Source organism: Drosophila navojoa, chromosome 2, assembly GCF_054131105.1.
Source record: "Drosophila navojoa isolate 15081-1374.11 chromosome 2, UAZ_NAV_1.0, whole genome shotgun sequence".
Lineage (NCBI taxonomy): Eukaryota > Metazoa > Arthropoda > Insecta > Diptera > Drosophilidae > Drosophila > Drosophila navojoa.
The window spans coordinates 2,656,710-2,672,920 of record NC_142890.1 but is presented as its reverse complement, the minus strand read 5'-3'; the positions used below and the strand labels follow the sequence as shown (position 1 = coordinate 2,672,920).

The window sequence follows — 16,211 nt, the reverse complement described above, 5'->3', positions numbered from 1 at the left end:
CCTTTATTAAAATAAAATAAATAACTCTTATTTTTGTACTAATTGACTATGAAAAGTATATCTGGAATATGGTATATTCTTCCCTAAATTGTGACATTGTGGCGTTGCCAGACTGCTCATATTTCTTACAACTATTCGATATTGCATTTATTGTAATGCGTTAAAACTTAAAAATAATTATGAATATAACTGAATTCGACTACTTATGGGTGTTGGGTTTTGAAATATAAAGAATAAACATATCGCAAAAATAAATTTAATTTCGGACTATTAAACTGTTCAACTTGCTGGCAACGCCTCTACCATATACACACGCTGTCTCTGGATTTGTCATTTTCCGGTCGTCAGCGTTCGCGCGAGTTTTGGCGAGTGTGCTAAGAAAAAGATTGCTGAAAATCGCTAAAAAGTGCTATTTAATTAAGTTTTAATTGACAATAGAATACACATACACACCACCAATCAAAATGGCAGACAAACAAGTCGATAGCGAAATGAACGGCGAAGATTTCACCAAGGATGTTACCACCAATGATGTGGCGAGCTCTGAAAATGGTGAATCGGCTCCCGCTGCCGGTGCTGCAAATGGTGGCAGTTCTGAAAATACAGCCCCTGCGAGTAATCAGCGTGATGACGACAGGTATTTTAAGTAAAATATTAGACATTCAATTCGGTCGGTAGCCTGACAGCCTCAAGTGCATAAAAATCATGTGCCTAAATACAATTTTTTTTTTTATTACCACCTACTCTTTGTTGTTACGTAAATGCAAAGTTAACGTCGTCGTCGTCGAGTGTAAAAAATGGTGTTTGACGTAGCGGCGGCAGCGGCGGGAGTTAGCGCGCCGCTGACGCTGACCCCTTCAGTATTTGCGCGCGTGTCTGTGTGCGACTGTACTTCGCGCACAACAGCCAGTCGTCCAACTAAGCATACATAGTTATAATAATAGAAGCTGTCGGAAAATTTTTGATTGCCTGTTTTTAGCAAGATATTAATTTGACAGATCTGAATGTATGAATTACGTTTTATTTATTATTGTTATATTTACATTACTGTGTATGTATGTACATATGAATGTATTCGGAACTATGTGTGTCTCTATGCCATATCGATATTGATAATTGTATTTGCAATTGAAACAAAAGCACAAAAATTCCAGTCTCAACAAAGACAATTGAAGCACATTTCCCGCAGTTGTGAGGTTATGTTGATCAGACACATATTCATACACACCTAGGTACATATACAGATGTATCCATGTATATGAATGTGTACATGTATGAGTGTATTCATTCATAAAGAGAAAGACGCAAAGCGTGTGCTATTCCCTCCTTCAAGCCCCACGCATGCCTCACAACTGACAGCCTTTCACTTGTATGAAGCTTTGTTTGTATTCGTACATATTTTTTTTGCAATAATTTATATTTTTCGTTCGTTCGTTTTCGTGCTCTTCCAGTTTTGTACCCAAAATGGCGGTTTTTGTGTTTGCTTCGCAGCGCGAGACTCGCTGCGTGCGTATGTATGTATGTATGCAGTTTCTTTCGTTTCTTTAAACATTCATTCCGTTTTGCTAGCCGGCTTCGCGCTCTGCTGTTGCTGAGGCCGTCACTATGCCGGCAGTGTTGTCGAGGCGATTCAAAAACTACTTCGATTTGTACCTTGTTTTTATTTATTGCTCGCTTAGATACATATTTGTTTTTTGTTAATAAACAAGTGAAATCCATAGATGTTTTAATAATAATGTTGAAAGGTTGATTATTAAATACTTTTCTACTTTTTATTTAGTTCAATCGCTTTAGGTCGAGTTTTAACAATATGTCAACTAATTGCATATTTATTAATTGTTAAGTTAACTTTAAGTCACAGTCAACCAGTTGTACAGTAAAGAAATAAACAAAGGAAGAAAGTATAAATTGAATGGAAGCAGCGTAAAGCAAATGGAGCTATATCGTGTACGATAATCAATAATAAACAATAAAAAAATCCAAAAACAAATTCATAGCTTATCCTGTTGTGTTTGAGCGAACTAACCTTGTTCCTCTCCGGCAGGTCTTGAGAGAAGTTAAAAGCCATGTTAAGCTATTCTCAAGCAGCCGTGGCCCACAGGAATTTACCCAAAGGATGCAGCGTGTGAAACGGATGCCGGCAATGTTGATGATGGTATTTATCTAACCAAAATAATACAAAAAAAAAAAAAAAAAAAAAAAAACCAAAACTTTGTACACACAAAATTATCAACAAATTATCTCGAGTTCTCAATTGGATCCTAAAAAAAATATTATATATCTCTATATACAAAGTATAATGCATTTTATTGTTTACCAAAAATTAAAGAGAAAGAAAGACAGAGAGAAAGAGAGAGAGACTCGCCTTTTTTGTTTGTTTTTGCCTACTTAAAGAAGCGCATCTGATGAACGTAACGTAACGATATTGATAATGATAACGATAACGACCCCATATATACCGAATCGCAACCGATAACGAGTCTAAAAACGTTTCAAATAATGCCTACACGCGGTTACCGTCTAACTTTTCCACACTCTAAATTCCGCCGCCGTGATGAGATTGTTCCAAATTGCATTACCTTCCCCGCAGTGATATTCTCTAATATTTATGAGTAACGTACGCCAAGAATATTTTAAGTGTATCAATAAAAAATTATTTTTTTTCTTAAATTTAGTTAAAATAAAGCAATTGCATAAATTTAAAATCAGCATAAAAATACTTGCATTTTCTCATATTTAGAAATAAACAACAAAAAATTTAAATGTATTAAAAAACACAAAAATCGATATTTTTATACTAAAGCTAAAAGTTCACTCTGCATTTATTTATATATATATAAATACATATATGTATATATATATGTATATATATTCACGTATTATTCGCCCGTTTTGTGACTCTACTCCCTCGCCGTATCTTTCGCTCAGTTTTTCGATGCACATTTTCGAACCTTGATTGAAAGTTTATTAACTAAATAAAGTACAGTAATTATAAGCTCTATATTCACTTTGAATTTGGTGAGTTTACTTTCTTTATTTTTTATTTTCGTCTTTTCTCTTGCTCCGACTCTAATCTATATTTGCAGCTATTAACAAAAGTAAATCGTAAGACAAAATATAAAGTAACATTTTTGTAAGCGCCAAATGTGCGGGCAGAAAACAAATTTAAAATATTTTCTGATATGTGCAAACACAAATTTTCCACACTCATAAAAAAGAATAAACGTTTCTGTCGTGCCATTTTTTCCAACCTTACGAAACCAGAGTTTTCTATGTAGCAATTATGAATATAATTTTGTAAACTTTTATATTTTTAATAATTGAACTTATCAAAACCTTTTCCGTCAACTTTCGCAGGAAACTATTTGTTGGTGGACTCAGTTGGGAAACGACTGAGAGTAAGTACATATATCTTTCATATACATGACATGTAATTAATGTAAATTTTCCTTTCATTTTGCAGAGGAATTGCGCGATCACTTTGGCAAGTTCGGTGAGATCGAGAGCATCAATGTAAAGACAGATCCTCAGACGGGCAGGTCACGTGGCTTCGCCTTCATTGTGTTCACAAACACAGAGGCAATTGATCAGGTCACCGCCGCTGAGGAGCACATCATCAACAGCAAGAAGGTGGATCCCAAAAAGGCGAAGGCCCGACATGGCAAGATCTTTGTCGGTGGCCTGACCACAGAGATTAGCGATGAGGAAATTAAAACCTACTTCAGTCAGTTTGGCAATGTACGTGTGCTTATTAATTTAACTATGTAGAACAACACTTATTTAAGCTTTGTGTTGTTCTCACAGATTGTTGAGGTGGAGATGCCATTCGACAAGCAAAAGTCACACCGCAAGGGCTTCTGTTTCATTACCTTCGATTCAGAGCAGGTGGTCACTGATCTGCTGAAAACGCCTAAACAGAAGATCTCTGGCAAAGAAGTTGATGTGAAGCGCGCAACACCAAAACCTGAGAATCAAATGATGGCCATGCGTGGTGGAGCGCGAGGCGGCATGCGAGGTGGACGAGGCGGATACGGACGTGGTGGTCAGTATTCTATAGTAATTTGTACACTTTTCGAGAATTATCAACAATTCTTCTCATTTTCATAATTAATATAGGTTATTCCCATCAATGGGATGGCCAGGGTTCGTATTCGGGCTATGGCGGCTATGGTGGTTATGGTTCCGGTGGCTTTGCCGATTACTATGCCGGTGGCTACTATAATGGATATGACTATGGTTATGGTAAATACAACAAACAACATAATAATACTCATAACAATTATTACAATAACCCAACGTCAAGTAATTATCATCAAAACAAGAACAATAGCAACAACTATCAGCAGTTTTAATATAGCCAAATGCAGGCAACAAACCATGCAAATGAAAACAAAAACAAAAACAAAATCAAACAAACAACAACTACAACAATAAACAGAAAATGCCATTATACAACATTTTGAAAACAAATTTCCCTTCTACCATACACAAAAGAAAATTATATATATATTTATATATTGTTGTTTGCCGTTAGCAAAAGAGACAAGAAACAAAACGGAGAGAAAAACAAAAACAAAAACGTTTTGCTGCATTTCTAAATAAGAACTTAGAAACACAAGAACATCCAACAACAAAACAACGTCGCTAAAAACAAGAAAACTTTTTAACTACAAATATATAAATAATAAAAAAATATACAATATATTTTTAATGCTTAAATATAAATTTTAAAATCATTTTTAAAATTGCAATTATATGTTGATAAAGATAATTTTATACACATTCAAATCAATAATTTTATATATGAGTTTATACTACCATAATTATTTTTAAAATCTATTCAACAAAAATGCATATTTAAATTCTTAAAAATCTTAAAGCATAATTTTAAAACAAGAATTCATTGAAAAGCTATCAATTTTTCAACAAATTTAGAATCAAATATGATTTATTAGTGGTTTAGCATTTAAATATTATATAAAACTGACGAAGCGTGTGTATTAATGATTGTGTTGTTTAAGGAGCAAAAACGAAAGTAGGAGAGACGTAGCGAGAAAGCTAGAGAGAGAGAGAGAAAGAGAGAACGCGAGTGAGAGATAGATCTAGAGAGAAAGAACAGAGAAGAAAAGTAGAAGGGAGCGTTTCTCCCCTACACTTTGTAATTATTGTATACCAGACCAGACCAACAGGAACAACAAACAAAATTAAGAACAACAAACAAACAACAATGTGTGCGGCCGCCAGAGGTCGCTTTTAACAGACTTTCCAAAGATGACAAATACCTCAAACGCGAAGGCAGCAGCAACAACAACAACAACAACAGCAACAATTAGAAATGAAGACAGCAACAATCAGATAAAAACCTTAAACTAAATAACAAAGAAACGAACACATAAACAAGATCATGTGCCAATTATGTGAAACAGTGTGAATCGCCAGCGTTTTGGCCTTTTGCATAATTGCAACTTGTGCCTTTTATTATTGTTAACTAACTGTTATTGTTTGAACAAACTGAAACCAAAAGCTGTTGACACACTCACATACACACACACCCACACACCCACCCGCACATTACATACCCCTACTCACACAAGCACATTCAATCATTCATATTTATATATATATATATGTAAATGTGATTGATCACATTACTCCATTCACCCCGTTATCTTTATAATAGTTATTTAAATAGTTTTTCCATCTTGTTTTGTTGAACAAAACGCTAAACAAACGAAACGAAGAAAAGCAACAAACAAACAAACCAACACACATATACACCGACAAACGAAACGTGTAATCAAAGCTTTGATTCAACTTCTATTTAAAATATATATATACCTATATATAGCATATAAATATATTTTTAGATGTATATTATTATTATTTCGGCAACGAGATAATATCTACGTTTTTGCAATGCATATGTTTTCGTATGCGAACGTCAATACACAATATATGTGTGCACATATTTATATATATATACATGTAGAAATGTTGATATATACATATGTGTATATATGTCTAAAGGAAAATATACAAATGTTGTATGTATATTTATGCATAATGATCACATTTTTACAAATGAGTACTATTTTTGATAGTATTATTTTAAGGCAAATCCTTGTAAAAACAACAAACGACAACAAATACCAACAACAAACACGCAAAAGCAACGTGACGTCAGCCAACTGTTAGGGCCAGGCTTGAAGTTGAAGTCGGCTTCAGCAATTGATTATAAATCGATTGCTTAAGTCGATTTCCATGTCCACTTTGGCCTCGTCCTTTACTATGTTGCTTGGCCAATCATTCTTTTATTTGCATTTCTGCTTTTTGCTTTCTTGACCAAACAAACAAACATGCATTTTGCTGACTAGAAGAGAACAAGAGTCCAAGAGTAAGAGACAAAATTAGCAACGTACAATGAAGCAAACATTGTAAACCATTGATGAAACGAAACAAAGATTTGAAATGTAACGAGCGCACGCACAATGCGGCATTTGTTGATAACTAACAACAACAACAACTAGAGCGACAACAACTTTGACATACACAAACTATACCAACAAAACCAACAACAACATCAGTTAAAAACAACTAAATCAATGAAAATGTTTAAATACAAAACAGTAAAGAAAAAACCAACACACTTCGTCAATTTTAGTAATTTTAATTAATAAATTTAGATAAATATTAATATTTCTTATTGTTCTTTTTTTTTTTAAAATATTAAGTACAATAACTCACAATTATACACATGCATACATATATACAAACACACACACATACACACACATAAATATTTGCATATATCTCTTTTGTTAAATTTTGAATGTGGAATTCAGACCAATCACCTTTTAAAAATTATTGTCAATAGAAACCATTCAATTTGACGTATCACAATACATACATACATATTTTTATGTATGTATATATATTTTACAAAACAAAAAATTATAATATATGCATAAACTTGAGTAAATTATTTTAAAATTTGCATGTTTCTCAATGTTTTTAGCTAGTTGTCTATACAAAGAAAAAAATTAAAAAAAAATACAAGAAAAAAAATAACAAAATTAAAAATTTACAAAAAAAAAATTACATATATGATTATTATAATACCACCATTTATATTACAAATTTATATTTATGCTATATTTTATATACCAATTATGCTGATTCGTAATCATATAACAATGTTTTACTGTGCAACAAGTTCTTTTTTTATACAAACAAAATACTTTTTGTATATTTTATAGCAATAATTATGTGCCCACTTTATATTAAAACTATAACTACAATATATACATAATTTTCTTTTTATAATTTCTCAACTAACCTATCACCAACAACAACAACATAATATAACATCTGCCAGTGGGAGCCATAACAGAGAGCGAGCGCTGTTAGCATAACATAAACTGTTAATATACGAAGCGAATGTTAACATTGCGCCAGTTGCCAACTCGTTAAGGGTCCCAAGCGGCAGTTTTTACAGTTTAAATGTTAGAGAAAAACCCAATTGTACTATTTTTTTAATAACTCTAAATACTGTTATTTTTTTAATTATGATTTTTGAACTTAACGTGTTATATATTTATATTTTACAATATATCTATTGTAATGCCGAATTTTCCGATGTTTCGCCTCACAAAAAAACAACCACAAAAAAGAAAACAAAAGAAAGAAAAAAAAAATCACTTTTAAATTGAGAGTTAAATTCAAAACATACAACAACCGACTACTCTATACCACCACTACCAAGCAAATATCCAAAAACGGTCTTGACCAATTTTCCATAAAATTTTCGTAATAGTTGCCGGTTAACGGTAAATGGTTATTGGTTAACGGGTCTCTGGTGTTTAGTCTGTCTGTGCGTCTGTTCGACTCAGAAAGCAATTCCCAAGAATAGTCACAAAACGAGATACAGACTAAAACAGCCAAAACAACCTACAACCAACAGCCACGAACCGCCAAGTACCAAATAAAAAAAAAAAACAACGACTACACAAAACAACAATTATTTCATTTCGCTTTAATGTAACGTATATTTTTTCTTATTTACTCCTTTTTATTAAACTTAAAGGTTATATATTTACAAGTAATTTAGCGTAATTAATATCTGTTTTTAGTCAATGAATTGAAAAATCTAAAAAAAATAAAGTAAAATAATAATAATAATATATACATTTAAAGTAATTTTAACAATACTTGGAAAGATGTTTTCTGAAGCAAATTTTTTTTATCAATATATAAACAGTTTTCTTGTTTTTAACAACAAAAATTACAACACTAAGAGTAAATGATAACAATACCAATATTAACTCGTATCAAGTCAAATTTGCTGACAATTTGCATTTGTTTTTGTTTTTCGCAAGACGTTTTTTACAATACTAAAATTTTTGCGACAAGTCCCACACGAACTTCCGAACCCGCCCCCGAACCCGAGTCCCAAAATCCCCTTTAAAAAACTACAACGAAAAAAAAAGTAGAACAAAAAAAAAAAATGATTATAAAAATATAAATATTTGATTACTTTTTGCTGAGGTGAGACATTCAAACACACACACACAAGAGCAGCAGATTTATTCAGTTAAATTTTTTGGCCATTCAAATGAAATTTTTTGTCAAAAAACCAAAACCAAATTTTCGGAAATTTTTTAACGAAAAGTAAAATCTAAAATTGAATTGCTGAAATTGTTGTGTGGAAAATGAGGTAAAAAAAGAGAAAGAAAATTAGAACATAAAATGCATAAAGAGTGCGTCAAATTGAGAAACAAGTTGAGAAATGAATTGCAATACATTGTGAAACATGTTTATAAGTCAACAGTGAACAACTAACTAACAACATATACCCAGAGACAGCAGCAGATTAAGAGATATGTATAACATCTGAAACAAAAACAACAACAACAACAACAAAATCGTACCGCGCATGTATGTGTGAGCGCCTTGTTGCGCCTGATTTTTGTGTTTACCCAACACTCAAATGAGGGAAATAACTAGATAGAAGGAGATGAACAACAACAACAACAACGAGACATAAATGTGTTTTCAAATTGAAACATTTTTTGTAATGCCTGTGCAAAAGTAAACAACAACAGCAACCAACAACGACAACAAACAGCAACAACATCAGCAGCAGGAAGAGCAGCAGCCGCAACAGCAGCCGCAGCCGCAGTCGCAGTCGCAACAGCAAGATCAACCAGATTAGATCATAATTTATACATGATTGATCTACAGTAGCAATCATTTAACAGCCAATCAATCTTATAATCAAAATCCGCAAATCGAGAAATGAGCAAATAAAAGAAAAAAACTAAACAAAATTGTGTGTTTTCAGTGGAATTCCTTTTCCAGCTCTCAGTGGTGTGCATTTGAATTGTCTCGCCTCGGCGCGGTGTCGCCTCCAACAACGTACCCCAATGTCTCGCCCCAAACCCGAACCCGACTCCACACCCACATCCACTCCCACACCTACACCTACAACCATTCCCATTCTCTGCCCACAAATCTTAAAGAAATTTTGACCAAAACCAAGCAAAAGCCCATTTGTAGAATATAGATATTACATAAAATTTTTGTTAAGTCTAAGCTTTGTTTGTGCTCATGATCAACAACAAATTTTTGTGTTTGAACCCCTAAAAAAACAAAAAATAAAATGTATCCAAACTCTGATCTATAAACAAAGACTACGGTTATGGCGGCGGCTTTGATGGTGGCTTTGGCGGTAATGGCTACGGGAGTGGCGGCGGCGCTGGCGGGCGCGGTGGCGGAGGTCCGCGCGGCGGTCCCAAAGGTATGCCACAACACATGGCCGTAAAAATAAATAAACAAATAAAAATTACAAAAAAAAAATCTACCCCCCCAACTAAATTAAACTTGGTTATCTCCCATCCCATTTGATCTATTTTTGTTAATGTAAAATCTACTATCCCAGCCTCTCGTACTTACTTATAACTGAGCATTTGTTACATTTAGTTTTGGTACTTTCAACTAATATTTCCCTGTCTTTTATTTCGACCATCCTCCATTTGGAGTCCCAAAATTGTGTTACTAGACATTGTTTATCCTTAGATTTGGTCAAAATTTTCACCAGTCGCTTGAATCGCTTTGGCGTTGTAGTAAACCCCTAAACCAAAAACAAAGTGAACAACAATTTTTCCCCCAGCAGCAGCTGTGCATGCCAATTATACAACAATCATTATTGTTTCCAATCGCCAAATGCGAATCTAATCATTTTGTATTCAATTTTCTGAAACACAGGCGGCGGCGGTGGCTTCAACGGTGGCAAACAGCGCGGCACTGGACGCCAGCCACGACACCAGCCCTACTAAACGGGCCGCATTTGGAGCCCGACATCTACTTATAACTGCAAAACTATTTGAATTTTACTTAGTTTAGTTTGTTATGGTAAGAATGATGGAGATATTTGCTAAGATTCGATTGTCATTGTAATTGTTATTCAATTTTAATAGTATACAACAAAATCAACTATAACTACAACTACAACAACAACAAGGAGAAGAACCCCCACATATATACACTTTCGCATGCGCATCTATAAACTTCTATAAGGCGACTGCTGGACAGAACTCGTATTCTCATGGCAAATTGCAGTCCAGAGGAACAGAAATACAACAACCATACACACTTTGTTGTGTAGCACCATTCCAACAACAACAACAACAACAAGCAACACTACTATAGCAGAAAGCAGAAGGCAACTACATGTCCAGGAAGCAACGCATCATTTATATATAATTAAATATATATATATATACATATACACGCAGCAAGGAATAGAGAGAGAACTTAGAGTTAGGCTTGGAGAAATGTAATTTTTCAGCATGTGGCTAATTTTTCATAGCCACACGCTCGTTAAGCCAGCATTGCCCACCAAGAGAACCCACAATGTACCACATAACATTATGCCACACCCACTTATACTGTATATGTGTGTGTATGTGGATGAGTGTGTGTGTGTGTGTGTGTGTGTGTGGGGTCAAACTAATTTGTTTTTTTCTTATGTGCAGTCTCATACATTATGCGAGGTAATTGTTTAACTTGTAAGCAGGGTCAGACACACATACACACATACACATACGCATAGGGAGATAAATACAGCACACATACAACAGCAACACACACACACACACAAACAAACACATAGAGATACGAAATTCAGAATTCATATACGGCAACCATGTTTAATAGTAACAGTAAATACATTATATAAAATACAATAGTCGTTAAGTATTTGTTTAAACTTAATTAATTAATAATTGTAATATGTAATACATAATAATTATTATCATAGTGCAACGCTAGGCAGCTGGCGCGCCAGCGGTGCGGGCGGCCGGGCGATCTTTAAGGCGGGCAACCGCCGCGCAGTGTCCAAGTTCGCTATCAACTACAACAAACAACAAATCCACCAAATTACAAATAACAAATGATTTTTCCGATATAAATGGTAAACGTTTTTTGTGTATTGTATTTGCGCTCATTAATAGTCTATAAAGTACACACATATATATATATATGTATATGTATATGTATATGTATACAAATTAAAAGAGAATTTTATATTTTAATACAAATCTAATGCAGCATGACAAGAACAAAGTAAACAACTATTCAAACTTGCATCAAGCTCTATGATAATAATAATGATTAATAATAATAATTATTATTAAATCCAAACTGAACTACATAATGTATAGTTTTTTCCACGAGACTATTGCAAGCATATTTGTTAAACCTACGTATACCTACATATAACTCTATACAAATAACTATAGCTATTTAAAAACGAAAACCTATTTAACATTTGTTATGCTAAACAAGAAAAGAAAAAACAAACGTCCGTAAAGAAAGAAAATATGTCTAGCTAGCGTAGAATGGGACACAAACGGTGTAGGCGTGGCAGCACTGTGTTCAGTTACCAGCTGGCAGTTAATTGATATATACATACATACATATATATATATATATATATATATATATACTATATACTAGCATTATAGTAGAATTTTCAGATTTGCATTCTACTTCAGATATTTTTACATCCGCTGCTGCTCTTACCGCAGCAGCTAATCGAGTCAGCCTCAAGCTAAAAAGCGATCAAAGCAAATGTTTCATTTCACACTTAATAATAGTTATAGTACATTCTGAAATTGAATAAATATTTATGTTAACCTTGGGATTTCAATATGGACCGGAAAATTCAAGCGACAAGTTTCAATTAAAAAAAAACAACAAAAAAAAAATCAAATTAAGCAATTTTTATTTACACATTTACGAGCACGCTCAAAATGGGATTTCGATGCCGAATGCAGAACGCGGGGGACTTAAACGTATACGGGAAATTTAGCACTCACAAGAAATGTTACGGGTAATTTGTTTTGTTAGTAATTACGCTTCATCTGGCCAGTGGCATAGAGCACGTCCAAGATTTTGAGGAACTCGCGGTAGTTGAACTCCAAGCAGAGTCCGCGCTTCACAGCGAAACACTTGACAATCGCCTCGAACTCGCGGCTGCTGAGCATGTTGTGCATTTCACGTAAGGTGATGGCGCGCAGGAATTGGTTCTGGGTGACCGAGCCGCAGCTCTGGCGATCAAAGTCCTTGAACACCTGGCTGAGATTGGAGATCTCGTCGGGGCGTCGGGCGAGCTTCATCAGCGCCTTCGAGCAGGTGGTGCGCTCATCAAAGTTGAGGAAGCAGTCGATGCAGTCCAGATTTGGCAAGTGCAACAGCGGCACGGCCGTAACCAGTTTGTCACCCATATTCGTATCGTACTGTATGAAGATCTCGTCCAGGGCTTTGCAGAAGTCCTTATACATGATGCAGGCACTGCGAGTCGGCGAACGGAAGCTACCCCAGAAAGCAAACCACATTGAAGTGAAGGCTGGTGTTTATGGGTATCCCTAGATCTACTTACACATTGCACAATATGTTGGCGTCCTCCTCGCTGAGTATGACCAAGGCATTGTCCAGGGCGCGCTTGAAGTCGCTCTCCAATATCAGTCCCTCGCGATGGCGATCGTAGTCGGTTAAAAAGTCCAAGACCGAGGCACCCTTGGTCAGGGCCTGTCGCTTGGCGCTGGTCAGGATGCGCGTGATGACCTCCTCGCTGGGCTGCTCCGGCACCTTGTTGTCGCGCGGGAACGGCGGACACTCCTTCTGATCCTGCTTGGCCACCATGTTGGGCATGGCATACTCGGCCGGATCGACGTCCTCCAGGAATTTGGTATAGTAGAAGCCCAGCTCGTTGCCATAGCGATGCAGCACAGCATCCAGCTCGGCATTGGAGAGCAGTATGCCATTGATGCGAAAGATCTGATTGGCCTGGTGACAGTTCACATGGCCACAGAACAGTCTGGCGAGGCAGAAGAAGAACGGAAGAGTAACATTCACCTTCACTAGGCATTCGCTCTGTTACTCACTTGTCGTAGTTGCGGAAGAACGGATGCAGATATAAGCGACGATTGCGTATGCGTATCCGTATCTTGGCTATGGCCTCCTCGCACAGCTCTCGCACATCCATTGGGGCCGCCTGCCAGTCCAGGGTGCCAGGTCGTGGCATCTCCTTGATATGCGCCAACGGGGACTCGACCACACACTGCGGCATCTTGTCCAGATTCTTCATGGTGAACACTGAATGGAGGCAGAGTGGTTAGAGATTTGCCCTACTTTTATGGAGATCTCATGCTGCTCGTACCCGTATCGATTTCATCGACAAAATTGCGCCAGCGTATGCGATTCGTGTCCACCGGATCCACGTAGCGATCCATCACCAAGTCCAACTCACGTCGCGACAGGTACTTGCCCACGCCCATGAGCGAGAGACCGCGCTCGAATTGATTCTTGGTGATGCAGCCCACCTGCAGCGCATCGAACTTTTCCAGGAACTCGCAGGTGCGTATACGATTCTTATACACATAGTTCTGTATGCAGAATATGATATCGCATTCGCCGCGATTCTTTTTTGGATGGTTGCACGCATCTGGAAATATGGGATGTATCATTTGGCAGCCATTGATCGCTGGCAGTTGTGACAGCTCCAGGTCCACCAGGCGACCCGGAAAGTTCTCAATCAGATCCTAAATGGAAAGAGTTTATCTACCAACTGCATTCAAAGGTAGGTCTAAACAAAACTTACTCCCGAACCATCCAGTAGATTGTGATGACGCAAGTATTCAATAATATTGTCAATGTGCTTGAGAAAGGCCACATAGTTGACCAAATAGCCGTCCTTCATGTAGCGCTTGAGCAATAGCAAGTAATCGGCTTCCGATAATGGTATCTTCATAAAGTGGAGCACGCGCGAGAAGTGCGAGACGGTCACTACGCCCACATGTTGAGATACCTATAAATAAATAGTAGCTTTAGTCTATCTGCTGAATAGTTTGAGCATGTGGGGCTCAAGAATATGAAGGCAGTGTTATATTGTAAGCTTATTAAAATTGGGATTTCAATAAAAATCGCCTTTACTAGGCAGAAGGAGGCTTGGTTGATCCTATAATACAAAAACTTTCTTGATCAGGATATGACGAACTTAGTCGATTCAGTTAACTGAGTTTGTCAGTCCAAACATTCGTCCGTCTATCCATCCGTGCGTTTAATCTCCTACCGTCCATCCGTCAATATCTAATTTGTCTGTCCGTTCGTCCTACTGTTTGTTCATTCGTCCGTCTATTCGCCTGTCGATCTACCTGTCCCAAAGTCTGTGTTACCGGCCGTCTGATCGTCCGTCCGTCGTCCATCCATACTCGAATTACTCTTTCGTTCTTTCCTTCGTCTTATCTTCCCTACATCCTTAATGTTCGTTGGATCGTCCACCCATCCGACTGTAAAAATGACCACTTGTCTGTCCGTCCGTTCGTCCATCCGTTTGCCACTTCGACCATTTGTCTGTCCGTCCGTTGGCTCGTCCGTTGACCCATTCGTTTATCGGTCTATCTGTTTGGCCGTCCGTAGCATCCGCCGATTCGTCCATCTGTCCGTCCGGTCGTCTATTCGTCATTTATTATAATCGTAATGCCTTGTTATAGTTTGCAGTCGATAAAAGTCTTTGGATATACTGCTAACTGACCAATTCGTAGTCCTGAAAGTAGGGCATCAATGGCAAGTGGGTCTCCTTGGCTATCTTGAACAATATCAGGCATAGCTTGCGGCGCTCTTCCGGCTGTACGATGACATTCAGATGCCAGGGATCGTTCCACTCCAGTCCGGTGGCCAGTTCCTTGTCGGCAGTCTTGCTTAGATCTACAAAGCGAAAGTGTTAGCCATTGTATCAGTGTGGAATACCCATGTGCACCCACTTTCTGAGCAGACCGTCTTGCAGAACTGGCGATAGGCGACGCGACCATCGCGTATTTGAAAGTAGTCGGTGACATCCTTCAGCTCAAACTCTGACATGCCCACCACCTTGCGGTACTTGCCCAGCACCGATGTGAATATAGACTCTGTTGGGGTCGTAAAATGGGCATAAAACGGCGGCAAGTGCATTGAATGGTGGCCAAAGGCTGGCGCTTACCCGAAACATAGCCGGTGCAGTCGGGATCATGTTGCTTTAAATCGGCGCAGATGTCAAAGTTATAACGGTAAATGGCGCCTTGGATTTTACGACAAGCGCGCCAGATTTGATTCAGTTCCATCTCCTCCTGCATAGGTAGGTAATGGATAGCGAAGGACCAGCGAGAGGCGGTGAATATACATCATTTAATGTGAAGAGCATGTGGCGCTAGCCCTTACTTACCCGCTCATCGCCCTCCTTGATCTTGGTCGTGTGCATGCTGATGTGCAATTTATGAACTCTTTTTTATTTTATTTTTAACTGTAACTTAATACAAATTGTAAATAATAAAAACATCTGCTGAGCAGAATAAAATCAAAGCTTTGCTTTAAATCGTTTAGACTACACAATTGACATTGTGTGCTGTGTGGCCTTGTGTAGATGTGTGTGTGTGACAGAGAGAGAGAGATAGAGTTTGTTTGTTTGTCTTGTTTGTAATGCGACACTGGGATAAATACACACACACACACACACTCATATGTAGCTATCATCCAACACAAGAAGGACAACGCTGCAGCACTAATCACTTCCTCCTCAACGTCCTCCTGGCTAGATGTGCAGAACAGCGTCATGCAATCACGCGCTCATTCAACGAACAGTTTGTCGTTATGCCACCAGCACTTTTATTCAATTT

General features: G+C 37.1%; 2 protein-coding genes and 1 long non-coding RNA gene across 5 annotated transcripts in view; 1 reads left to right on the top strand and 2 right to left on the bottom strand.

Annotated features, from left to right (window-relative positions):
- Positions 1-11,944, bottom strand: part of LOC149092040 (uncharacterized) — a 32,646-nt gene extending 20,702 nt beyond the window's left edge. Inside the window, exon 1 of the long non-coding RNA XR_016196195.1 lies at positions 11,817-11,944. This is a non-coding gene — a long non-coding RNA (uncharacterized LOC149092040). The remainder of the gene's footprint in view (positions 1-11,816) is intronic.
- sqd (RNA-binding protein squid) lies at positions 308-11,468 on the top strand. Of its 3 annotated transcripts, XR_016196193.1 has the most exons (8): positions 308-637; positions 3,358-3,398; positions 3,464-3,738; positions 3,805-4,042; positions 4,117-4,242; positions 9,689-9,796; positions 10,264-10,410; positions 10,476-11,468. XR_016196193.1 is itself a non-coding variant. In XM_089256319.1 (7 exons), exons 1-7 carry the CDS (start codon positions 465-467, stop codon positions 10,332-10,334), a joined length of 1,032 nt encoding a protein of 343 aa, XP_089112445.1. In that variant the 5' UTR covers positions 308-464; the 3' UTR covers positions 10,335-10,495. The 3 variants fall into 3 exon arrangements, 1 of the variants encoding a protein (XP_089112445.1); XM_089256319.1 differs by having other exon boundaries at positions 10,264-10,495; XR_016196194.1 differs by lacking the exon at positions 9,689-9,796 and having other exon boundaries at positions 309-637.
- A 322-nt stretch (positions 11,945-12,266) lies between the features above and the next one.
- LOC108658342 (uncharacterized) lies at positions 12,267-15,964 on the bottom strand. Its single transcript, XM_018111004.3, has 9 exons — positions 15,761-15,964; positions 15,539-15,665; positions 15,324-15,467; positions 15,095-15,267; positions 14,162-14,368; positions 13,721-14,102; positions 13,446-13,656; positions 12,941-13,378; positions 12,267-12,873 (listed from the first exon to the last, which is right to left on the bottom strand). Exons 1-9 carry the CDS (start codon positions 15,794-15,796, stop codon positions 12,405-12,407), a joined length of 2,187 nt encoding a protein of 728 aa, XP_017966493.1. The 5' UTR covers positions 15,797-15,964; the 3' UTR covers positions 12,267-12,404.
- Positions 15,965-16,211: the final 247 nt, after the last annotated feature.

Coding starts and splice junctions, on each gene's coding strand:
- LOC108658342 (XM_018111004.3), bottom strand. CDS start 15,796: ATGCACACGACCAAGATCAAGGAGGGCGATGAGCGG. Junction 15,468..15,538: donor CTGCACCGGCTATGTTTCGG/GTAAGCGCCAGC, acceptor CGACCCCAACAG/AGTCTATATTCACATCGGTG. Junction 14,103..14,161: donor ATCTACTGGATGGTTCGGGA/GTAAGTTTTGTT, acceptor CTTTCCATTTAG/GATCTGATTGAGAACTTTCC.
- sqd (XM_089256319.1), top strand. CDS start 465: ATGGCAGACAAACAAGTCGATAGCGAAATGAACGGCGAAGATTTCACC. Junction 4,043..4,116: donor AGGCGGATACGGACGTGGTG/GTCAGTATTCTA, acceptor TAATTAATATAG/GTTATTCCCATCAATGGGAT. Junction 9,797..10,263: donor TCCGCGCGGCGGTCCCAAAG/GTATGCCACAAC, acceptor TCTGAAACACAG/GCGGCGGCGGTGGCTTCAAC.